Source organism: Diospyros lotus, chromosome 8 (genome assembly GCF_014633365.1).
Source record: "Diospyros lotus cultivar Yz01 chromosome 8, ASM1463336v1, whole genome shotgun sequence".
Classification (NCBI taxonomy): domain Eukaryota; kingdom Viridiplantae; phylum Streptophyta; class Magnoliopsida; order Ericales; family Ebenaceae; genus Diospyros; species Diospyros lotus.
In genome coordinates, this window is record NC_068345.1 from 3,176,283 (window position 1) to 3,196,384 (window position 20,102).

Below are 20,102 nucleotides of genomic sequence, written 5' to 3' on the forward strand. Positions count from 1 at the left end.
AAAATGAAGAATACTGAGTCATGGCTGTAGGGGTGGGTATTTTACCCTGTCATCGAGTGAGTGAGTGAGAGTACAATCTCAAATGGCAAGTTAGGATATTCAGTTGAGGAAAATATCTGTACAAACATTTGAATCGTCACAATTTTGTGTCATTATTGTTATGATTTTCTCAATCAGTTTGGGATTTGCAAAAATTACCTAGCTTCTCTATGCACTAGCAGTAGTAGTAGTAGTATAAATTCACAATGGAAGATCACCTGGGCCCCGATAACTCAACTCCATGCAGGTTATCCGTAGAGTCAAGGATCCAATCAGAGTTGTTGTGGGGGCGAAGTGGCACGAGGTCGAGGTGGACTTCGTCTACCCTCTGCCATTCATCCCATTTCTCTGCCAAGCCATCGCCCTCTAGCATCCTGACCACTTCTGACATCTTCGGCCTATCCAAGGGGGAACCCTGGGCGCAGAGCAGGGCAACCTGGATGAGCTGCTCCACTTCAGCTTCCACGTAGTTATTTTGCAGATCGGGATCCACAAGCATCTCTAGTTTCTTCTCCTTCAGAAGCCCTTTCACCTGCAAGATAAGAAATGGACCACGTCAAGGCCCCGCCCAGTTATGTAGTAGGATTAAACCCACAAATTGTAGGGTAATTAATTACCCAATCGAGCAACATCACATCGTCATCGTTTGCAAGGCGAGCAAGATCAAAAGCCCTTTGTCCTGTTATAAGCTCCAGAAGCGTTATTCCGTACCCAAAAACATCTGTTTTTTCTGATGATTTTCCAGTGGACAGATATTCGGGAGCTATATGTCCAATTGTTCCTCGTACGGCAGTAATGACGTGTGTGTCCTTGTAGTCCATCAGTTTGGCCAAACCAAAGTCTCCAACAACAGCTTCAAACTCCTCATCCAACAAGATGTTTGCAGCTTTTACATCACGATGGATGATCTTTGGGTCGCAGTGATCATGCAAATAAGATAGTCCTCTTGCAGATCCCAATGCAATTCGCTTCCTGGTTGGCCAATCGAGTGGTGGCTCAGATGGCAGACGTTCTAAAGTACAACAAGAATGGTTAAGTCAGATCCTGAAGAAGACTTGGTGATTCCTTTCAGCAATGCAAGCTTATAAGGGCATTCGTGTGGCACAAGGCTCCCCTGCTTTGTACCTAGCCTTGCCAGGCATTGCAAAGAGGGTATCTCCAGAATTCAAACCCATGACTTTCTAGTCACAAAGGAGATAGCCACCTCATGCAATCTTAAGGATAAAAACTCACAAAAGTTAGAAGGAAACAAGAAAATATTTGCTTAAAACAATGAAACCACATTGAAAATGCCCACTGCAGAGACAAATATTTCAGCAATGAAAAAAAAAAAAAGAGAGAGAGAATCCATGTGAAAGGAGATAAAGAAATGGTTACAAGAATTACCTCTTAAACATGATGCAACACTTCCATTTGCCATAAAAGGATAAACAAGGAGCCTTTCAGTTGGTGTCATACAAAATCCACGTAGCCTGAGAAGATTCCGATGCACAGCCATGCTTGCCATCTCAACTTCTATTTGAAATTGTAACTCCCCTCCAGGCGTATGCTCTTCCTTTAGTCGTTTTACAGCAACCAATGAACCATCTGCCAGGTGCCCCTTGTATACATTGTCAAATCCCCCTCTGCCCAAAATGTTTTTATTACTAAAACCATCTGTTGCCATTTGTAACTCTCGCAGGGAGAACCTTTTAAGCTGTCCTAGATGAACTTCAGGATCCTCTTCAGCTGCAAAGAATGTCAAGAGATGGTAATCGAATTGCAAAATTGTTCTGCTCAATCAATTTTCAATTCAGTTCAATCACTAACCAGGTACATCAAAGAAACATTCCCGGGGTTTCCTGCGCTGCCACCATGCAAATGCAAGGGCAGCAAAGAGAAGAGCAGCACCAGCAGCAACTCCTCCAGCAATTGCTCCAGTTAGACTATTCCCGCCTGGTTTTTAAATAAAAAAGAAAAAGAAAGAAGATCAAAAAAGAAAGAATAAAGCTTGTGCAATTCTATTCCCACCCGACCTTTTCCTTATACAATTTTTGTCCCCAAACAAGGACACAAACCTTGTGCAATAGCAACTTCACAATTACAAGAATCCAGTTTGAGAAGATTCAGCCAGATCTTATATCCATAAGCAACACTAATACTGATGAAGGTTCCTGTGTGTGATACAAAGCTATGCATCAATCATGTTCCTTTTTGAATCTTTTGTAATGTAATTAATGAATGTACTTGAAGTTTGAATGAATTGTGGTGGAGCCGAATTTCAGCCTTTGACAAGGGAACAACTCTCTTTAAATTATGGAGATTTGGTATTGACCCATACTTTTGTATCAAATATATAAGTTTTTGAAGTAATGGAAAATTTGAATCCTTCTCTTTATATCTCTGTCGCCTTCTTCTTCAATATATACAACACAGAACTTCCAGCATCAGGTATCAGAGCATTATTGATCTTAGTAGGACTGTGTGTGAGAGAAAACAAGTAAGAAAACCTCACTTAAAAGCCAAAACACTTGAAAGATTCGAGTGATTTTTGTGATGGCTACAAGCAGCAATATCTTTGCTCCTTCTCCTCTAATCTTCACTGGAGAAAATTATCATGTTTGGTCTGTGAAAATGGAGGCATATCTCAAGGAACAGACTTTGAAATTGAAGTGCCACAGAATCCAACTTTGATTCAGCTCAAAGTATATGAAGAAAAGGTCTCTAGAAAATATAGAGCCCTGAGTTGTCTTCATTCAGCAGTAAATGAGACTACTTTTATCAAGATCATGGCATGCAAAACAACAAAAGAAGTTTGGGATCAGCTAAAGAGTTTCAAGGAAATGAAAAAACTAAACAGATGCAGATCTTCAACTTAAGGAAGGAGTTTGAACTTCTCAGGTTGAAAGAAACTGAAAATGTGAAAGAGTATATTGATAGAGTTATTAAAGTTGTTAATCAAGTAAGGCTGTTGGGTGAGGATTTACTAGAAAGAAGAGTTGTGGAGAAGGTAATGGTAACTCTTCCCAAAAGATTTGAGGCAAAAATCTCTTCACTTGAAGATGCCTGGGATTTATCTAAACTTTCTCTCACACAGGTTGTAAATGCTCTACAAGCTGTTGAACAAAGAAAGACATTTAGAGAAGAAGAAGGCTCAACTGAAAGTGCACTTGTTGCATCTCAAAATGCAAAAGTGCAAACAAATGATGCAAAGAAAGGCTATCATAAGATAAAAAGTTCAATCAGAACAACAAAGGAAGAAACAGAAAAGGCAAGTATCCACCTTGTCCTTACTGTAAGAAGACAAATCATACTAAAAATTACTGCTGGTACAGACCAGGGGTCCAATGCAAATCCTGCAAGCAGTTCGGAGATGTTGAAAGGGTTAGTCCAGGAAATTCTAGTTAACAAAATCAAGCTTAACCTGCCCAAGTCATAGAAGGATTTGAAATTCAAGAGGAGAAACTTTTTGTTGCTGCCACAGTTGAGAGATGTTTAGCTGCAACTCAAAACACTGATGCCTGGATGATTGACAGTGGCTGTACTCATCATATGACAGCAAACTTTGAAAATTTTAAAACTTTGGATAGAACATATTCTTCCAAAGTAAAGCTTGGTGATGGGAGACTAGTGGATGTCAAAGGCAAAGGTGTTGTGTCTGTGCAAACTTCATCAGGTACAAAGCTTATCTCTGATGTGTTGTTTGTGCTTGAGATTCAGCATAACTTACTAAGTGTTGGTCAGTTGTTAGACAAGAATTATTCACTTGAATTCAATAACAAGTTCTGTGAAATTATAGATCCTTCTAGTATATCAGAAGCTTTAATATTGACTGGAAAAAAGATGAAGTTAAAGCTTTAGTTAGTATTGAATCAGACTCTTGTCAGTGGCACAAGAGGCTGGGGCACATAAATTATGATGCCTTGAAGTTGCTTGAAAAGGAAAAAATGGTGAATGATTTGCCTGTTGTGACTATAATTTCTGATGTTTGTGGTACTTGTCAACTTGGTAAGTTGAGCAAAACTCCATTTCCTCTAAACCAAGCTTGGAGAGCAACTGAGAAGCTCCAGCTGGTTCATACAGATATATGTGGACCCATGAGTACATCTTCTTACAATGGCAGCAGATATTTTCTCTTGTTTGTTGATGATTTTTCAAGGTATTGCTGGGTCTATTTTCTCAAAAACAAATCTGAAGTATTTTCGATGTTTCATAAGTTCAAGGCTGTGACAGAAAATCAAAGTGGGCAAATGATCAAAACTTTAAGATCTGAAAATGGGGCAGAATATATTTCTTCTCAATTCCATTCATTCCTTCAAAAGGCAAGCATTTATCATCAACTCACAGTCACTTGTACACCTTAGCAAAATGGTGTACGTGAAAGAAAAAATAGATCAGTCATGAACATGGCAAGGTGCTTGCTGTTTGAAAAAGAATTGCCAAAGAAGTTGGGCCTGAAGCAGTTAATACTGTTGTATATTTGCAGAATAAACTTTCAACTAAAGCTGTTAATGGTAAAACACCTTATGAAGTCTGGACAGGTGTTAAACCATCAGTGGGACATCTAAAAATCTTTGGCAGCATCTGTTATACCCATGTACCAGAGGCAAAAAAAAACAAATTGGATCAAAGAGCTGATGTTGGTATATTTGTTGGTTATAGTACTACTTCAAAAGGATACAAAATTTTAAATCCTAAAACTGAGAAGGTTTATGTGAGTAGGAGTGTGAAGTTTAATGAAAAAGATGCCTGGAATTGGGAGAAAATGATTGAAGAGTCTTCAAACCAAAACACAAATGGTGAAAATGCATCACAAACTCATGGTGAAACCCTTGAGGGGGACTCTAATAATGAAAATTATGCTGTGAGAGGTATGAGAACTCTACAAGATATCTACAGCAGATGCAATGTTGCTGTATTGGAACCTGTCACAGTTGATCAAGCTTTGCAGTGTCCAAAATGGAAAGCAGCCATGGATGAAGAATTTAACATGATAGTCAAAAATGACACCTGGTTACTTGTTGACAGACCAAAAGATCAGTAAGTAATTGGTACAAAGTGGGTATTCAGAGTGAAGATGAATCCTGATGGCTCAATCAGCAAATACAAGGCAAGATTGGTAGTGAAAGGCTACTCTCAGCAGCAAGGTATTGACTTCACTGAAAACTTTGCTTCTATAGCTAGATTTGATACAAATAGATTGTTGCTTTCTATTGCTGCTAACAAAGGCTGGAAAGTCTATCAACTTGATGTTAAATCTGCATTCCTCAATGGTATTCTTGAGGAGAAAATTTATATTGAGCAGCTTGATGGTTTTGCTATTGAAAGTGTTGCTGATAAAGTTTATTTGTTGAAAAAGGCACTATATGGCTTAAAACAGGCTCCTAGAGTCTGGTATACAAAAATTGATGGTTATTTGCTTGACTTGGGATTTGAAAGAAGTATCAATGAAGCAACATTGTATGTGAAGCAAGTGTGTGCTGAAATTCTAATTGTTTCAATCTATGTTGATGATATTCTTGTTATTGGAAGTAATTCAAATTCTGTGAAAGAATTTAGAAAACAAATGGAGGGCATGTTTGAGATGAATGATTTGGGGAGATGTGTTATTTTCTGGGAATGGAAGTGTCTCAGGTTTCAACAGGCATTTTCATTTCTCAAAAGAAATATGCAATAGATTTGCTGAAGAAATTCTCTCTAACTGGTTGCAAAGCTGTCAGTACTCCAGCAGTTCAAGGATTGAAATTACAAGCTGATGATGGGTCAGCTTCTGTTGATCCTTCAATCGTCAGGAGTCTGATTGGTTCTTTGTTGTATTTATCAATCACAAGGCCAGACATAATGTATACAACCAGCATTCTATCACGATACATGCACATGCCAACTGAAAATCATTTCACAGCAGCCAAAAGGGTCCTGAGGTATATTCAGGGGACAATTTCATATGGTGTGATGTTTAGGAGGAGTCCAGCCCTGAACTTGCTAGGATTCACTGATAGTGATTGGGCTGGATCACTTGAAGATTTAAAAAGCACCTCAGGCTATTGCTTTACTCTTGGATCAGGTGTTATATGTTGGAGTTCAAGGAAGCAAGGCTCTATTGCTCAGTTAACTGTAGAGGCAGAATATATGGCTGCATCTGCTGCTGTTAATCAAGCCTTATGGCTGAGAAAAGTTATGAATGATTTGAAGTTTAAGCAAGAAGCTGCTACAAAGATTTTTTGTGATAACAAGTCTGCTGTTGCAATGGTAAAAAATCCAGTTTTTCATAGAAAAACTAAACACATTAAAATCAAATATCATGCTATTAGAGAAGTAGAAAAGGAAGGTGAAGTTGTGCTATTGCATTGTTCAGCAGAAGAGCAAGTTGCTGATATTCTTACTAAAGGGCTGCAGAAGGACAGATTTGAAGAACTTAGAGACAAGCTTGGTGTTGTGCATAGCTCTTGCATCAAGGAGGTGATGAAGGTTCCTGTGTGATACAAAGCTATGCGCCAATCATGTTCCTTTTTGAATCTTTTGTAATGTAATTAATGAATGTACTTGAAGTTTGAATGAATTGTGGTGGAGCTGAATTTCAGCCTTAGACAAGGGAACAACTCTCCTTAAATTATGGAGATTTGGTATTGACCCATACTTTTGTATCAAATATATAAGTTTTTGAAGTAATAGAAAATTTGAATCCTTCTCTTTATCTCTCTGTCGCCTTCTTCTTTAATATATACAACACAGAACTTCCAGCAAATACAACTGGAAGAGTAACTGGCAAAATTACTTCTCAAATTAAATGTGATTGGTACAGGCATTTGTAACATTATTAAAGAACCACATAGACGAAAGGAAAGTATGTGCCAGAAACTCTATTATGGACTCCTTGATATTGGTGAAGTACCCATGTCAGGACACTTTGGATGGGATATGAGATGTGTATCCAGAATGGCAAGCAGAATATGAGCTCAATAAATGTTTCTCATTCTAGCATACAAATTTATACACTAGTTCATAAATACAAGTTCACAGCAAACATATGAAAAAGAACATCTAAAAATTTTGAAATTTAACAGTATCCACACCAAAAACTAGTTCATAAATACAAGATTGCACACATATCCACGCCTAGAACTAGCACCCAAGTCCGCCAGGCCACAAATGAAATGCAAATATCCTTGGTTTTATTTTATTTTTAAAATTTCTATGTCGAGAACTAGCTGATACCTGGGGTTCAGCCAACCTGACTTAAATGCAATGCCTCATAGAAAGCATTTTAAGTAGGGATCTGATAATAGCTGATTAATTAACTTCATGCATGTAAAACCAAGCTAAAATAAAGTAGCAAGATGGGACTCATTGGCCATCAGGTAAAAGACGAGACTTAGTTATCAAATATTCAATATGATTTGAGCATGTTTAACAATCACCTGGAGATGAAAATGGTGGAGGTGGGAGAAACGGAGGGGGTGGTGCAAATGGAGGAGATCCAGGGCATGGGGGTCCAGTAACCCGGCCACAGAGATCCAGGTTACTAGTAAAACTGTAAATTGGAAAGACATTTATTCAGTGTTATCTTTGAAACCAGTTACAAGATGAATATTGATCAATGGTCAAGCAAGAAACCTGATGGATTTGAATAGTGGAAATGAACCATTATCTGGAACTGCTCCTGACAGTTGGTTGTTTGATAGATCCCTACATAACAATGTAAACGGAAGAAAATTACTTCTCCATCTGTTATGTTTATAGACAGTTTTACATCAACAACAAATGAGACTAATTTGGGACTTACAACACTTGCAGGGATGAAATATTAGTCAATGACATAGGAATGGGACCTGTCAAGCTGTTGTTGTTGAGCCGACTATCCTTACATGACATTGGAAGAGTTAATATATGTTAAACTTGGAGATCAGTTAAGAGATTTTGCACAAACCAGAACAAAAGCATACATGCAAGGAAACGCCAGAATATGCCAAACAAAGGTTTTTCTCTGCAGAAGCATGAATGGAACATATGGAAAACTTGAATATTGTCAAAGATGAAAGCAATCCACAAAGCTAACTACTACATGTCAATACAAAGGGTTAAGAATTAGTTTGCTTAATGGATAATAACCTACATACATTCTAAAAACAACAGAACATTCCATTTGTATTTTGAACTTTTCCCTCATCATGGAGTCGTCCTATCTTTGGGCCACAAATTCATTATTGTGTCATGTTATGGAAAGATTTTCAGTTTTGAAGTAAACTGTGCTAGTCTTGAAAAGCCCTAGCTGGCAATTCTTATTGAAAGCCAAGCATATGCAATGCACTCAATTGTACACCAAGATTTGTATCTCTCTAACAACAAACCCTTGTCCTTTGTCTCCCATCTCATGCGTGGGCAAGAAAATGCTGTCATATCTTGAGTATTGGATAAATATCTATCTATTCCTTCCACACTTAAATTATTATTATTTTTATTTTTAGTACTTTCTTTTCTGTTATTTTTTATCAGTACATTTCCAACTAAAATCGAATTCCTATCTCCAAAATTTACATGAAACACGAGGTCTAAAGCAATCTAACAATCCCCTCAGTCAAATTGCATTCAGTTCTGCTTCCTGGCACTGATGGCACAAATACCAGCTAAAACAATTCCATTTAACAGTCATAAATCCAGGATTAGGCTTGTAACCATTCCCCAGAAGCGCTCCCCACATACTGCAACCAAGTGTTACTTGAACTTGATATTATCAACATGCGTTGTAACACCACATCTCAGTACCTTTACACCCTCCTTGTCACCATAATTCCTTGACTATAACTACCATTATGGCGTCACTTGTCATTTGTCCAACCAACAGAGAATTTTAAAATGAAATAAAGCAAAAGAACAAACAAACATACAACTAAAAATTATACAGTAAAGGAATAAAGTGAAAGATAATGTACACACAGGAAGCGAAGTTTTGACAGCTTTCCCAAAGTGTCTGGAATAGGACCAGTAAAACTGTTCAAGTAGAGATCCAAGCTCACCAAGTTGGTCAGATTCCCAAGGTCACTAGGAATTAGTCCACTAATATTATTGCTGTAGAGTTCCCTGTCATTAATAAATTATTCACATATCAGAAATATCCCCAATGGCATAATCATACGAGTCAAACATCGTAAATTTTGGTCCAATAAATTCTGTGTAAGACAATTCAAATGAGAATCAAGCATAAACGAAAAAAACAAAGCATCTGGTTTGGCAGGTATTTAGAAGAAAATTTAATGAAAGCACATAAGTGAACTATAACAGGACCTTGCAATTCCTCAATCAGGCCCCTAATCATAAATGAGCAAAGTAAATATCTTAAATAACAAGGATCTTGATGCACCTCTACTTGGACAATGTTCATCATACTGACAATACATTACATAGATTTTCATCAAAGATAATTTGTTATCATAGTATATCAAATTCAAACATCTTCAACTACCAAATAACTCAACTGAAGGTCATGCAGCTGCAGGTTACCAATTGGTTCACAAGATCTAGAAACCAAGCTACAATAGCTTTAGCCTCTCATGCTATTGGACTTGGTATGAAATAAATCTGTCCCCATATACACATTACACATGTTTCTAGTTTTTTAATAAAAACTCAGTTCAATTCAATTTATTCCCCCAGCCCCACATCCAAAGCGGAAAAAAAAAAACTACTCAATGAAAGATATTCAGGGGCTTAGATCATTTCTTGTTCCTATAACATTTCCAGTGCCGCAGATGCTGGTCAAAAGCCAAAGTGCTCCTTCTCAGCCCCATAGGGTGGTAAGTGCCTGTCTATTGGTACAAGTACCATAAGCTCATTTTCAGTCACATTAAGCTGGCCAATTGTTCAGCAGCTGATGAAAATATCACCGCTGTGTAAGTGTACCAAGAGTGACCTTTCATTTCCTTTTATAACATCTATGTAATTCCACTAGTCCGATTGCCCTCGATCAAATAATCTAGAAAGGAACCTACTGGCTTTTCCAAAAACTACGATATAATGTTTCATGTACACTCCAAATTATCTCACTATATGGGGTAGAAACACTACCAGAGTCAGTAACTTCTATTCCCCTTGTACAACCGTGTTCTTCGGCAATGCGCCTGGCACTAATATCCAAATCCTCACTTTTAAAGAATAAAATGTCACGAGCCTAAGGGCGTAACTGTAATAAGCCTATAAGAGCATAGCTGTAACTGGGCCTCAATTATGTGATACAGTATAGAAAGGGTAAAGAAAATATAGTGGCAGATGCCTTATCAAGAAGAGAAGAAGAAGAAGAAGAAGGGGCGTGTGAAGCCATTACAGCTGTGGTACCCAATTGGGTCAAAGATGTAGCTGAGAGCTATGATAAATTCGAATGGATTAAATCCCTGCAGCTCAACTAGCAGTCAAGCATACCAATGAACAGGGGTACCCTATCTCCAATGGTTTGATCAGATTTGAAGGCAGATTGGTTGTGGGGGATAACAGAGAATTGAAATCCAATATATTGCAGGCACTACATAGCTCTCCTCTAGGAGGGCACTCAGGGGTCAGAGCTACCTACTATAGAGTTAGATGGATATTCTTTTGGCCAGGGCTTAAAAAAGAGGTGATGGATTTTGTGGCAGCCTGCATGACGTGCCAATGATGCAAGCATAAACAAGTGGCTTACCTAGGGTTGTTACAACCACCGGCTATACCAGAGCAGGCATGAGAAGAGATCTCCATGGACTTTATTGAGGGCCTACCCAAGTCTGAAGGCAAGAACGTGATCTTGGTAGTGGTTGACAGGCATGGGAGGAAATCTCCACAGACTTCTATTCCCCTCGTACAACCATGTTCTTTGGCTATGTGCTTGGCACTTGTATCAAAATCTTCACTTTTAAAGAATAAAATGTCACAAGCCTAAGGGCATAACTGTAACAAGCATATAAGAACATAGCTGTAACTGTAATAGACATACAATAGCATGAGTACTAGCGGTTACCGCTTAGAGGAATTGTACCTAGTCGGGTACACTAATAAACCGAGGGTGATAGCCTATAAAAGGCATTGTAAAAGAGGATGAGAACTATCAATGAAAACATTCGGTTCTTTCCCTCTAAAAAATCTCTCCTTTTTCTTTCTCCCTCTCTTCTTTCAAATTCTCCCTCCCTTTCCTCTCTAAATCTCAGACTCTCTCAGAATTGTCCAAGTCTCTGATCCGAGACTTGACAATTGGTATCAGAGCTAGCAATCCTTGGTGGCGTTCTGCAAGTGGAAGCGTGGTGAATTGTGAGCAATCGATGGCGGAAGGAATGAGACTCAAACAATTGGAGTCGAGAATGGAAGTGCTGGAGTTTGGAATAACGCAGACACACAAAGCTATCACTTAAAGCAGGGAAGATGTAGCTGCAATCAGAGAAGGAATACAGGAGGAATTGGCGACCTCTCATGAGGAGATGCAATAGGAATTGGAGAGACACAAGGACGCGAGGGATCAGTTCGGCCAAAGGATCAACAACATGTTCAACATGCTGTTATCCCTAACACAATTCTGCTTGCCTCCAGAATTTCCCCCTCAATCCGGAGCTGGATCGAATTCAAACGGATCTGGCATATTTCTGAGGCCTCTAGGGGAAACAGAGTCGGAGGGGGTACAAGGAATGGAGCCACACTTTCAGGAAAGGGATTTTAATTCCCAATTTGGTAATCACACACCGATGCCACAGTTGGAGATACCATTGTTTGACAGAACCAGGCCAAGGTGGTGGATCTATCGGTGTGAACGTTTTTTTCAATACTACAATGTGGTTGAGCCACAACAAATTACCTTGGCAACAACCTATCTCAATGATACGGTTGATTCTTGGTTCCAAGGGTGGTTCAAGTGTAGAGGGCTTGCGGTGAGATGGATCGACTTTGCAAAAGAATTGTGTAGGAGATTTGGAGAAAAGAACATGGCGGATGTAATAGAAGAGTTCAATAAACTCAAACAAGAGAGGGCTGTAATAGAGTATCTGGAAAGGTTTGAGGAGTTAGGAGCCTTAACGTGAAATGCTCAGCCAACACTTACTGAGCAATACTTTGGGTCCAGCTTTATTAGTGGACTTAAAGACGAGTTGAGATCAATGGTTAAGATGATGATGCCAACAACTGTTAGGTAGGTAGCAAAGAAGGCCTGACTATAAGAATTGACGTTGGAAGCGATTTACAAGAGAAACGTGGCTTCCTCTCGAATGGTTCCCCTGATTAGTTTACCTTCTAGTGGAAACACTAGGGAGGTGGGAGCAACAGCGACTTCAGGCTTGCCAAGAGGAAATCAATAAGCCCTGACTATCAGAAACCCCATTATGGAGCAAAGAAGGCAGATGAGGTTGTGTTACAAATGTGGGGACCCTTACAGCCCCAGCCATTAGTGTCAGAGGCAACTATTGAACATGGAAGGAGGTGAGGAAAATATAGCAGGGAAAAAGCAAGAGGATAGTGAGGAGGTGGTGGAAGAGACCCCTCAACATGACCCTGTTGACCGGGGGCGGGGGAATTTCATTTCATGCACTCAAAGGGGGACCCGCGGGCAAAATCATTAAAGTGGAAGGTCGAGTAAGGAAGAGAAATATCATTGTACTGATTGACAGTGGCAGCACCCGCAACTTCCTCAACGAAGCAACTGCCACTGAATTAAGGTGCACACTCATGGATACTACTCCCTTATCAGTAACAGTAGCCAACGGAAGCAAGATGTACAACTATTATAAAAGTGTGGGGCTCAAATGGCTGATGCAAGGGGAAGAGTTCTCTACAGACTTGAGAATTCTGGAGCTAAGACACTGTGATATGGTCCTAGGAGTGGACTGGATAAGGACAATAAGTCCTCTAACCTTTGACTTCAATAAATTGGAAGTCACTTTGGATTTGACATTAAGTGGTAGCCTAGATGTAGGAAAGTGTAAGGTGATCACGAGCAAAAGGCTACAAAGGCTGCTATTTAAGGAGAAGGGGCAGATATCTTAGATGTTTTCCATCCAAGCCATGGAGATGGCTGAGGGAGAACAAGAGAGCCCTCCAGTCATTGACCTCTTTGCAAAGGTAACTTACCCTACTGAATTACATCCGTTACTCTTAGAATTCAAAGACCTATTTGTTGAACCAAGCACACTATCCCCAAATCGACTTTTCCATACCCTTGAAGCCTAACTCAGAGCTAGTCAATATCTGAGCCTATTGTTACCTTTCTTACCAAAGGGCTGAAGTTGAAAAACAAGTAAAAAACATGCTTAGTGCTTCAATCATTCAGCCTAGCCAGAGTCCTTTTGCATCTCCGGTACTTCTTGTCAAAAAGAAGGACGGCACTAGGCGCTTTTGCATAGATTACAGATAACTAAATGACCCCACTGTGAAAAATAAATTTCCTATTCCCTTGATTGAAGACCTGCTCGATGGGGATGCCATCTTCACTAAGCTTGACTTACGTGCAGGGTATCATCAAATTAGGATGAACCCTGCAGACATACAAAAAACGGCCTTTAGAACCCACCAGGGCCTCTATGAGTTCCGAGTGATGCCATTTGAGCTCACCAATGTCCCAGCCACTTTTCAGACCCTAACGAACCATCTATTTGCCCCTAACTTAAGGAAACTTATATTGGTGTTCTTTGATGACATTTTGGTTTACAGCCCCAACCTCAAACAACACCTAATCCACCTTAAAACCACTTTTGAAATCCTGAAAGCCAACCAATTATACGTGAAACCCTCAAAGTGCTCATTTGCAAAGAGTGAGGTGGAATATCTAGGGCATATCATCTCAGGTCAGAGAGTCAGTACAGACCCCAAGAAAATCACAGCCATGCTGAAATGGCCTAGGCCTTCATCTATAAAGGAGTTGAGGGGATTCCAAGGTCTAATTGGGTATTATAGGAGGTTTACACAACATTACGGGGTAATCACTAAGCCCTTGATTGAGTTACTTAAGAAAGACAACTTTAAATGGAATCCCCAAGCTAAGGCTACTTTCATTATACTTAAAAGTGCAATGACACAAACCCTGATTTTGGCCCTATCTAATTTCTCTAAGCCCTTCGTGATTGAGACAAATGCATGTTCATGAAGGGAGACCCTTAGCCTACATCAGTCAGGCACTGCTGCTAAGCATCGGGGACTGAGTGTGTATGAAAAGGAATTGCTATCCATAATCATAGCCATCGACAAATGGAGGCACTACCTGGAGGGAACTCCATTCATCATAGGGACAGACCATAAAAGTCTAAGACACCTTTTACAGCAGAGATTGCACACACAGCTACAAAGAAAAGGGGTATAAAAATTACTGGGCCTGGATTATGTGATAGAGTATAGAAAGGGCAAATAAAATATAGTGGTAGATGCCTTATCGGGAAGAGAAGAAGAAGGGGCATGTGAAGCCATTACAGCTGTGGTACCTGATTGGGTCAAAGATGTAACTGAGAACTATGATAAATCTAAATGGATTAAATCCCTGCAAGCTCAACTAGCAGTCAGGCATACCAATGAACATGGGTTACTCTATCTCCAATGGTTTGATTAGATTTAAAGGCATATTGGTTGTGGGGGATGATAGAGAATTGAAATCCAAGATATTGCAGGCACTACATAGCTGTCCACTAGGAGGCCGTTCAGGGGTCAGAGCTACCTACTATAGAGTCAGACATATGTTCTTTTGGCTAGGGCTTAAAAAAGAGGTGATGGATTTTGTGGCAGCCTGCATGATGTGCCAACGATGCAAGCATGAACAAGTGGCTTACTTGGGGTTGTTACAACCACTGGCCATACCAGAGCAGGCATGGGAGGCGATCTCCATGGACTTTATTGAGGGCCTACCCAAGTCTGAAGACAAGAATGTGATCCTGGTAGTGGTCAACAGGCATGGGAGGAGATCTCCATGGACTTCTATTCCCCTTGTATGACCATGTTCTTCAGCTATGAGCCTGGCACTTGTATCCAAATCCTCACTTTTAAAGAATAAAATATCATGAGCCTAAGGGTATAATTGTAATAAGCCTGTAAGAGCATAGATGTAACTGTAATAAACATACGGTAGAATGAGTACTAGCAATTATTGCTTAGGAGAATTGTACCTAGTTGGTTACACTAATAAATCGAGGGTGATAGCCTATAAAAGGCATTGTAAAAGAGGATGAGAACTACCAATGAAAGCATTCGGTTCTTTCCCTCTAAAAAATCTTTCATTCTCTTTCTTTCTCCCTCTCTTCTTTTAAATTCTCCCTCCCTTTCCTCTCTAAATCTCCGACTCTCACAGAATTGTCCAAGTCTCTGATCCGAGACTTGACATAAAACTTCACATTTGATAGTTGTGGGATCTACATTTTATAATTGGAGAAACTATACCAAAATCCAATATGGAGCAGCCCCAAGAAGTCCAGGTGGAGCTGTGACGAACTAGTTTTGAAAAGTTGCTTTAGGAAAGCTTATGCGAGCTGAAAGGGAACTTAACTTGTCTAGAGTGACAATTAGTCTGCCTAAACCAGCGTGGTCTAAGTTCTAAGGCAACTGTTGGAATCTACCATGACAGTATAATGATGGCAGTCACCGTCTGAGTTAGTTGGGTGCTACCTTGAGGCATGTTGGGTACCCACATCAGGGAATGTGACAAACAATGAGCTCTAAATGGATTGCCATTCAACTTGTCAAGGATAAAGATTCCTTGTCATACATGGGGAAAGAGAAAAGATCAATTTTTTTTGGCTAGAGTCACGATGACGGATTTGGTCATAATGACTTCAGATACGACAGTCCACAATGAGAATATATGAGTTGAAACTAAAAGATGTGGCTCAAGCTACATCACACTCACTCAAATCACAGCTATATACAAGACAATATTAGTGTGTTATGTTATCTTAGATTGTTAACGGATGCGTATCCCCTCTCTTAGAAGGTTCACATGTGAATGACAATCTTTGTACCTTGATTAGAAAGCTAATGTCATGTGGCATGCAAGGAGGAGATACCTGCATATATCAAGTCACTTTGTCATACAGCCTTGAAAGTATATGGAATCATAAGTGATCAAATTTATAATTATGGGAACATAATGGAAGAGATACCTACACCGATCGAGTCACTTCGTCACAGGGTTTGCCAAGGAGTCTAGTTATCCATAGGAAATTATAGGAGATCAAATTTAGAACTTTGAGATTATGACGACACATTCATCTTCTCAACTTTAAAACTATGCTGGTTCACTTAGTGGTGGCTTGGGCATGCCTATTGAAGCAGCTTGAGCAATTTGAGCTAAGGAACACTAAATAGGAGGTCTTACAGGAGCATTGCTAGGCACTTGATAGCCTGCTAAGCCACTTTCACTTGAACCTTTTTCACTTAGAATCTCATGGTAGGCATTAACTATACTCACTGACGTATGTTTATCTATTAAGGCTATTGTGAAATTAAGGAACAATTAAAAGAAATTAGTCCATTACTCAGACTTGCCTCAGCAAATCCTAAAATGGATTCATTGAAATCTATCGTCCTGGCTTTGCACCAAGCTAAAAAGATAGCATCATTTGATCTGCTTTTTGCCCAAATGGTTTTAAAGCAATTTGCAATAAACCAACGTGTATAATTTATATACTAATCTTTGATACTTTTTTAAGAAACTATTGAGAGAATAACTTAATTGTATTGGCATATTCTTCTGACAGGTGTTCATGTTCTCAAACAGTATTTTTGTCTAAAATCCAAATTGCTAAGAAAGATCTAAAATCATTTTCTTTTTCCTGTCTTGTAAATACTCTCAATCTATCCAAGATGTTTCCATATTTACAACAATGTGAATTGCCAAAATAAAAGAAGATTGATCTACAAATTGGCTTTTCCTTCTCCCTTGCATATACTTCAGGTCTGGACTTGGTTGATATTTGTGTTTAATTCTTCCTACAATTTAGGCAGAGATGGAATTATCTAGATTGAAGCTCTTTTTCTATCATATTAATTGCTTGCTTATCATCTAATGGGCGATCATAGATTATAATTATTACTTTGAAAAGTGAGAAGGTTGGGCACTGGAGACCTCAATCACATGAGAAGAAAAGATCATAACACATGCATGATCATGATAAAGATGATGTGGAAAACAGTGTTTTTGGTATTTAAATTGAGGAACAAACTTGTTGAAACAAAGGAAGATGGCTTTCTATAAGTACTTTTTAATTATTGTGAGAAGTTGCAACACCAATAATTGGTTTAAAATCCTACTTTCACATTTTGAAAGACACATTTATGCCTATTGTGAAAAACACTAAATCTAGTGATTCATAAAGTACTCCTCTTTTAGGGAGACCATCAAGTTGTTGGATTTAGCACGAATGCTAGCTAGAATAGCAACTAACAAAATATCACCTAGGTGTCCCCAGGGGTGGCTCGTGTGGTGATCCACCCCTCACGGAAAGCACGAGGTCATGGCAAAACCTTCCCATGCCTCTTAGTGTGGACATTTCTTGTTATTTCCTATGTGACCAAAAAAAAAAATCACCTAGATAAAATTAGCACAAGCTAAAACTCATTTTCTACAAGTTATTCATTTTCCCCCAATAATTGATGCTTGGCTTATCTATAGGTAATTCATGAACTCTTTCTACATTTTCTATCAGCAAAATTCATTTTCTACCTGTTGAAACAAAACAATAGGGATAACTATCCCTATAGAAGAGAAGTATTTCTTGCCTCCAGGGGCATAGCCTGGTGGTCCAGGTGATCTCGTTTGGAGTTTGTTCCGTCATGGTTAGAGTGTTGCTCTGGGATCAAAACCTAGGGCCACCAGGTTATCTAACTTACCTTTTTTACTATATTGTGGGACCAATAAATGAGGGCGCTCGTAATGGAGCGTTACCCAAAAAAAAGAGAGAAGTATTTCTTCCTAAAAAATTGGTAAACTTCTACAACTAGTGAGGGGAAAATGAATTGAGATGACCCAATGGTTTTCCCACCATTGGTGGACCTGAGCCCCGAAAGATAGTGCTTCTTCTAACTTTTCTACCTTCTCACTTTCGCGAAGTAATAATTATAATCTATGATCAGTAGATGATAAGCTAAAAGGAGCTATAATCTAGATAATTCCACCTCTACCTAAAATTTAAACAGAATTAAACAAAAATATCAACCAAGCTAGGCCCTATACTAGAGCATAAGCAAGGGAGAAAGCAAAACCAATACAAGTGAATATTCTTTTATTTCAAGATAGTGAATTCTTGTTAAGAATAAAAGAGCATCCCCAATGCACAAGGCCCTATACTAGAGCATATGCAAGGGAGAAGGCAAAACCAATCCAGGTGAATATTCTTTTATTTCAAGATATTGAATTATTGAAAAGAATAAAATGGGGTCCCCAATGCACAAGACTGCCTACTTTGCAAGGGTAAAAGGAGGATTGTTTTTGTTTGCAGCTTTACACTTGTTTGGAAAAGAGATTGTTTCCACAACTCAACCTCGTGAACTTTCAGCTACAAAGAAGTACCCTTACCAATGCCACTAAGGATTCTTGATAAGAATAGATAATTTAAATTCACAACTAGAAAGGAAAAATGTCGATGTAAAAAATGTAAAAGAGAAAACTAAAGGCAGTCATACAGATTCCATAGCATGAGAAGGAACCACTTACAAGTACTGCAGATTCTTCAGCAGACCAAGCTGGGGGACCAACTGACCAGATAAATCTGCATTGCCTAGATCCCTGCAGAAAAGTTGTTCAGAGAGGAGATATCATGGAGAAAACCATTTGCAAAAGGACTGCTCCCTCGTTTGAGTTAATCATGAGCAAATGAGGTATGCTATGTGGCTTACACTCTTATAACACCATTATCAGTGTTGCATGTAACATGAAACCACGTGCAGGGGTTGACAAGAGTAGGATCCCAACTCTGCAGCACATTGTTTGGATCATCCAAGTTGGATCTTAAGCTATGCAAAGCATCACCTGTATGATGCAAGCAAAGGCACTCAGATACCACTTTTAACAACAGCACAACCATATTTAAACAAAAATCTAGACTAGGCAGATCAAACAGAGTATTGCCTTCTAGAATCGTCACCAACATTTGCAAATTCCAAAAGATACGACAAGTAAAGCTCAAAACAGTTTAATTTAGCACTTTCAAAGGGGATATATTCAAGAATCTACAGCACTAAATGAAGAAAACGACAACCGCATGAGTCAATGCTTGGGGAAGACTAATGTAATTAAGAACCATTCTCCTTGAAACCTACAGAAAATTTACACTTCAGGTGGCTGATTATATCAAATGAAAATTTCCCGTTTGAGCAATTAAGAGTTAACATTAACATATGCAATAAAAGGGTAAGAAAAAAATTACGGCTGAAAATCGATTCTCTTGCCAAGCTACACAAAATGTAGATTTTACACGACCCAATATACCAAACAGGAGAATGCCCATGTGTTTATAAGCAGCCCACATTAAGATCAGGATGACGAAGAAATTGGGGAAGAGGAAGAACAACTGAAAAATGAAAAGTATTAATATTTGGCACCTTCCATATTTGCATAAACGAGCCTCAGAGGATGAAGCAATATAAGCAACCACAGCAAATATGATTTCACCAACACCAATCTTTCCATCACTATCTTGAAGTTGTATCAAGATAACATTATCACAAATCTTCCCAGATCCAACAATCCAAGCCCAGACACAGAATTACAAAACCAGAGAAACCCTAGCTCGAATCCTCTCCATTCTCCCTCCCCCCAAAACCCAATCGAAACGAGAGAACCAGAATCACGAGCCGAACTCTTCACAGAACGCCAACTAAGAGAGTAAAGAAAAGCGCAATAATATCAACTTTCTCCCTCTCTCCCGAAGGAAATACCTTTTCATCTCTCTCTCTCTCTCTCTCTCTCTCAACCCTCAGTCGTGTGCAGTGTACTGTATTGTATGTGCAGTGCCATGAAAAGAGAGGTAGAAATTTCAACGTCCCAACCAAAGGCTAATTATAATTCAATTTTTTATTTATTTTATTTTATATTATGAACTAAAAATATCAAAAATTATATATATTTTTAAATTTTTTAAAAATGAATGTTATTATTTTTTGAA

At 38.9% G+C, this 20,102-nt stretch overlaps 1 protein-coding gene across 2 annotated transcripts; it reads right to left on the reverse strand.

Moving 5' to 3' along the window:
- Positions 1 to 127: 127 nt before the first annotated feature.
- On the reverse strand, positions 128 to 19,902 carry LOC127807210 (somatic embryogenesis receptor kinase 1-like). Of its 2 annotated transcripts, none has more exons than XM_052344888.1 (11): positions 19,540 to 19,902; positions 18,835 to 18,967; positions 18,653 to 18,724; positions 9,033 to 9,096; positions 7,802 to 7,878; positions 7,633 to 7,704; positions 7,437 to 7,549; positions 1,849 to 1,974; positions 1,426 to 1,767; positions 657 to 1,051; positions 128 to 571 (listed from the first exon to the last, which is right to left on the reverse strand). In XM_052344888.1, the coding sequence occupies exons 1-11, from the start codon at positions 19,625 to 19,627 to the stop codon at positions 254 to 256; spliced, it is 1,800 nt and encodes a 599-aa protein (XP_052200848.1). In that variant the 5' UTR covers positions 19,628 to 19,902; the 3' UTR covers positions 128 to 253. The 2 variants fall into 2 exon arrangements, with proteins under 2 accessions (XP_052200848.1, XP_052200847.1); XM_052344887.1 differs by having other exon boundaries at positions 7,802 to 7,873; positions 8,953 to 9,096.
- Positions 19,903 to 20,102: the final 200 nt, after the last annotated feature.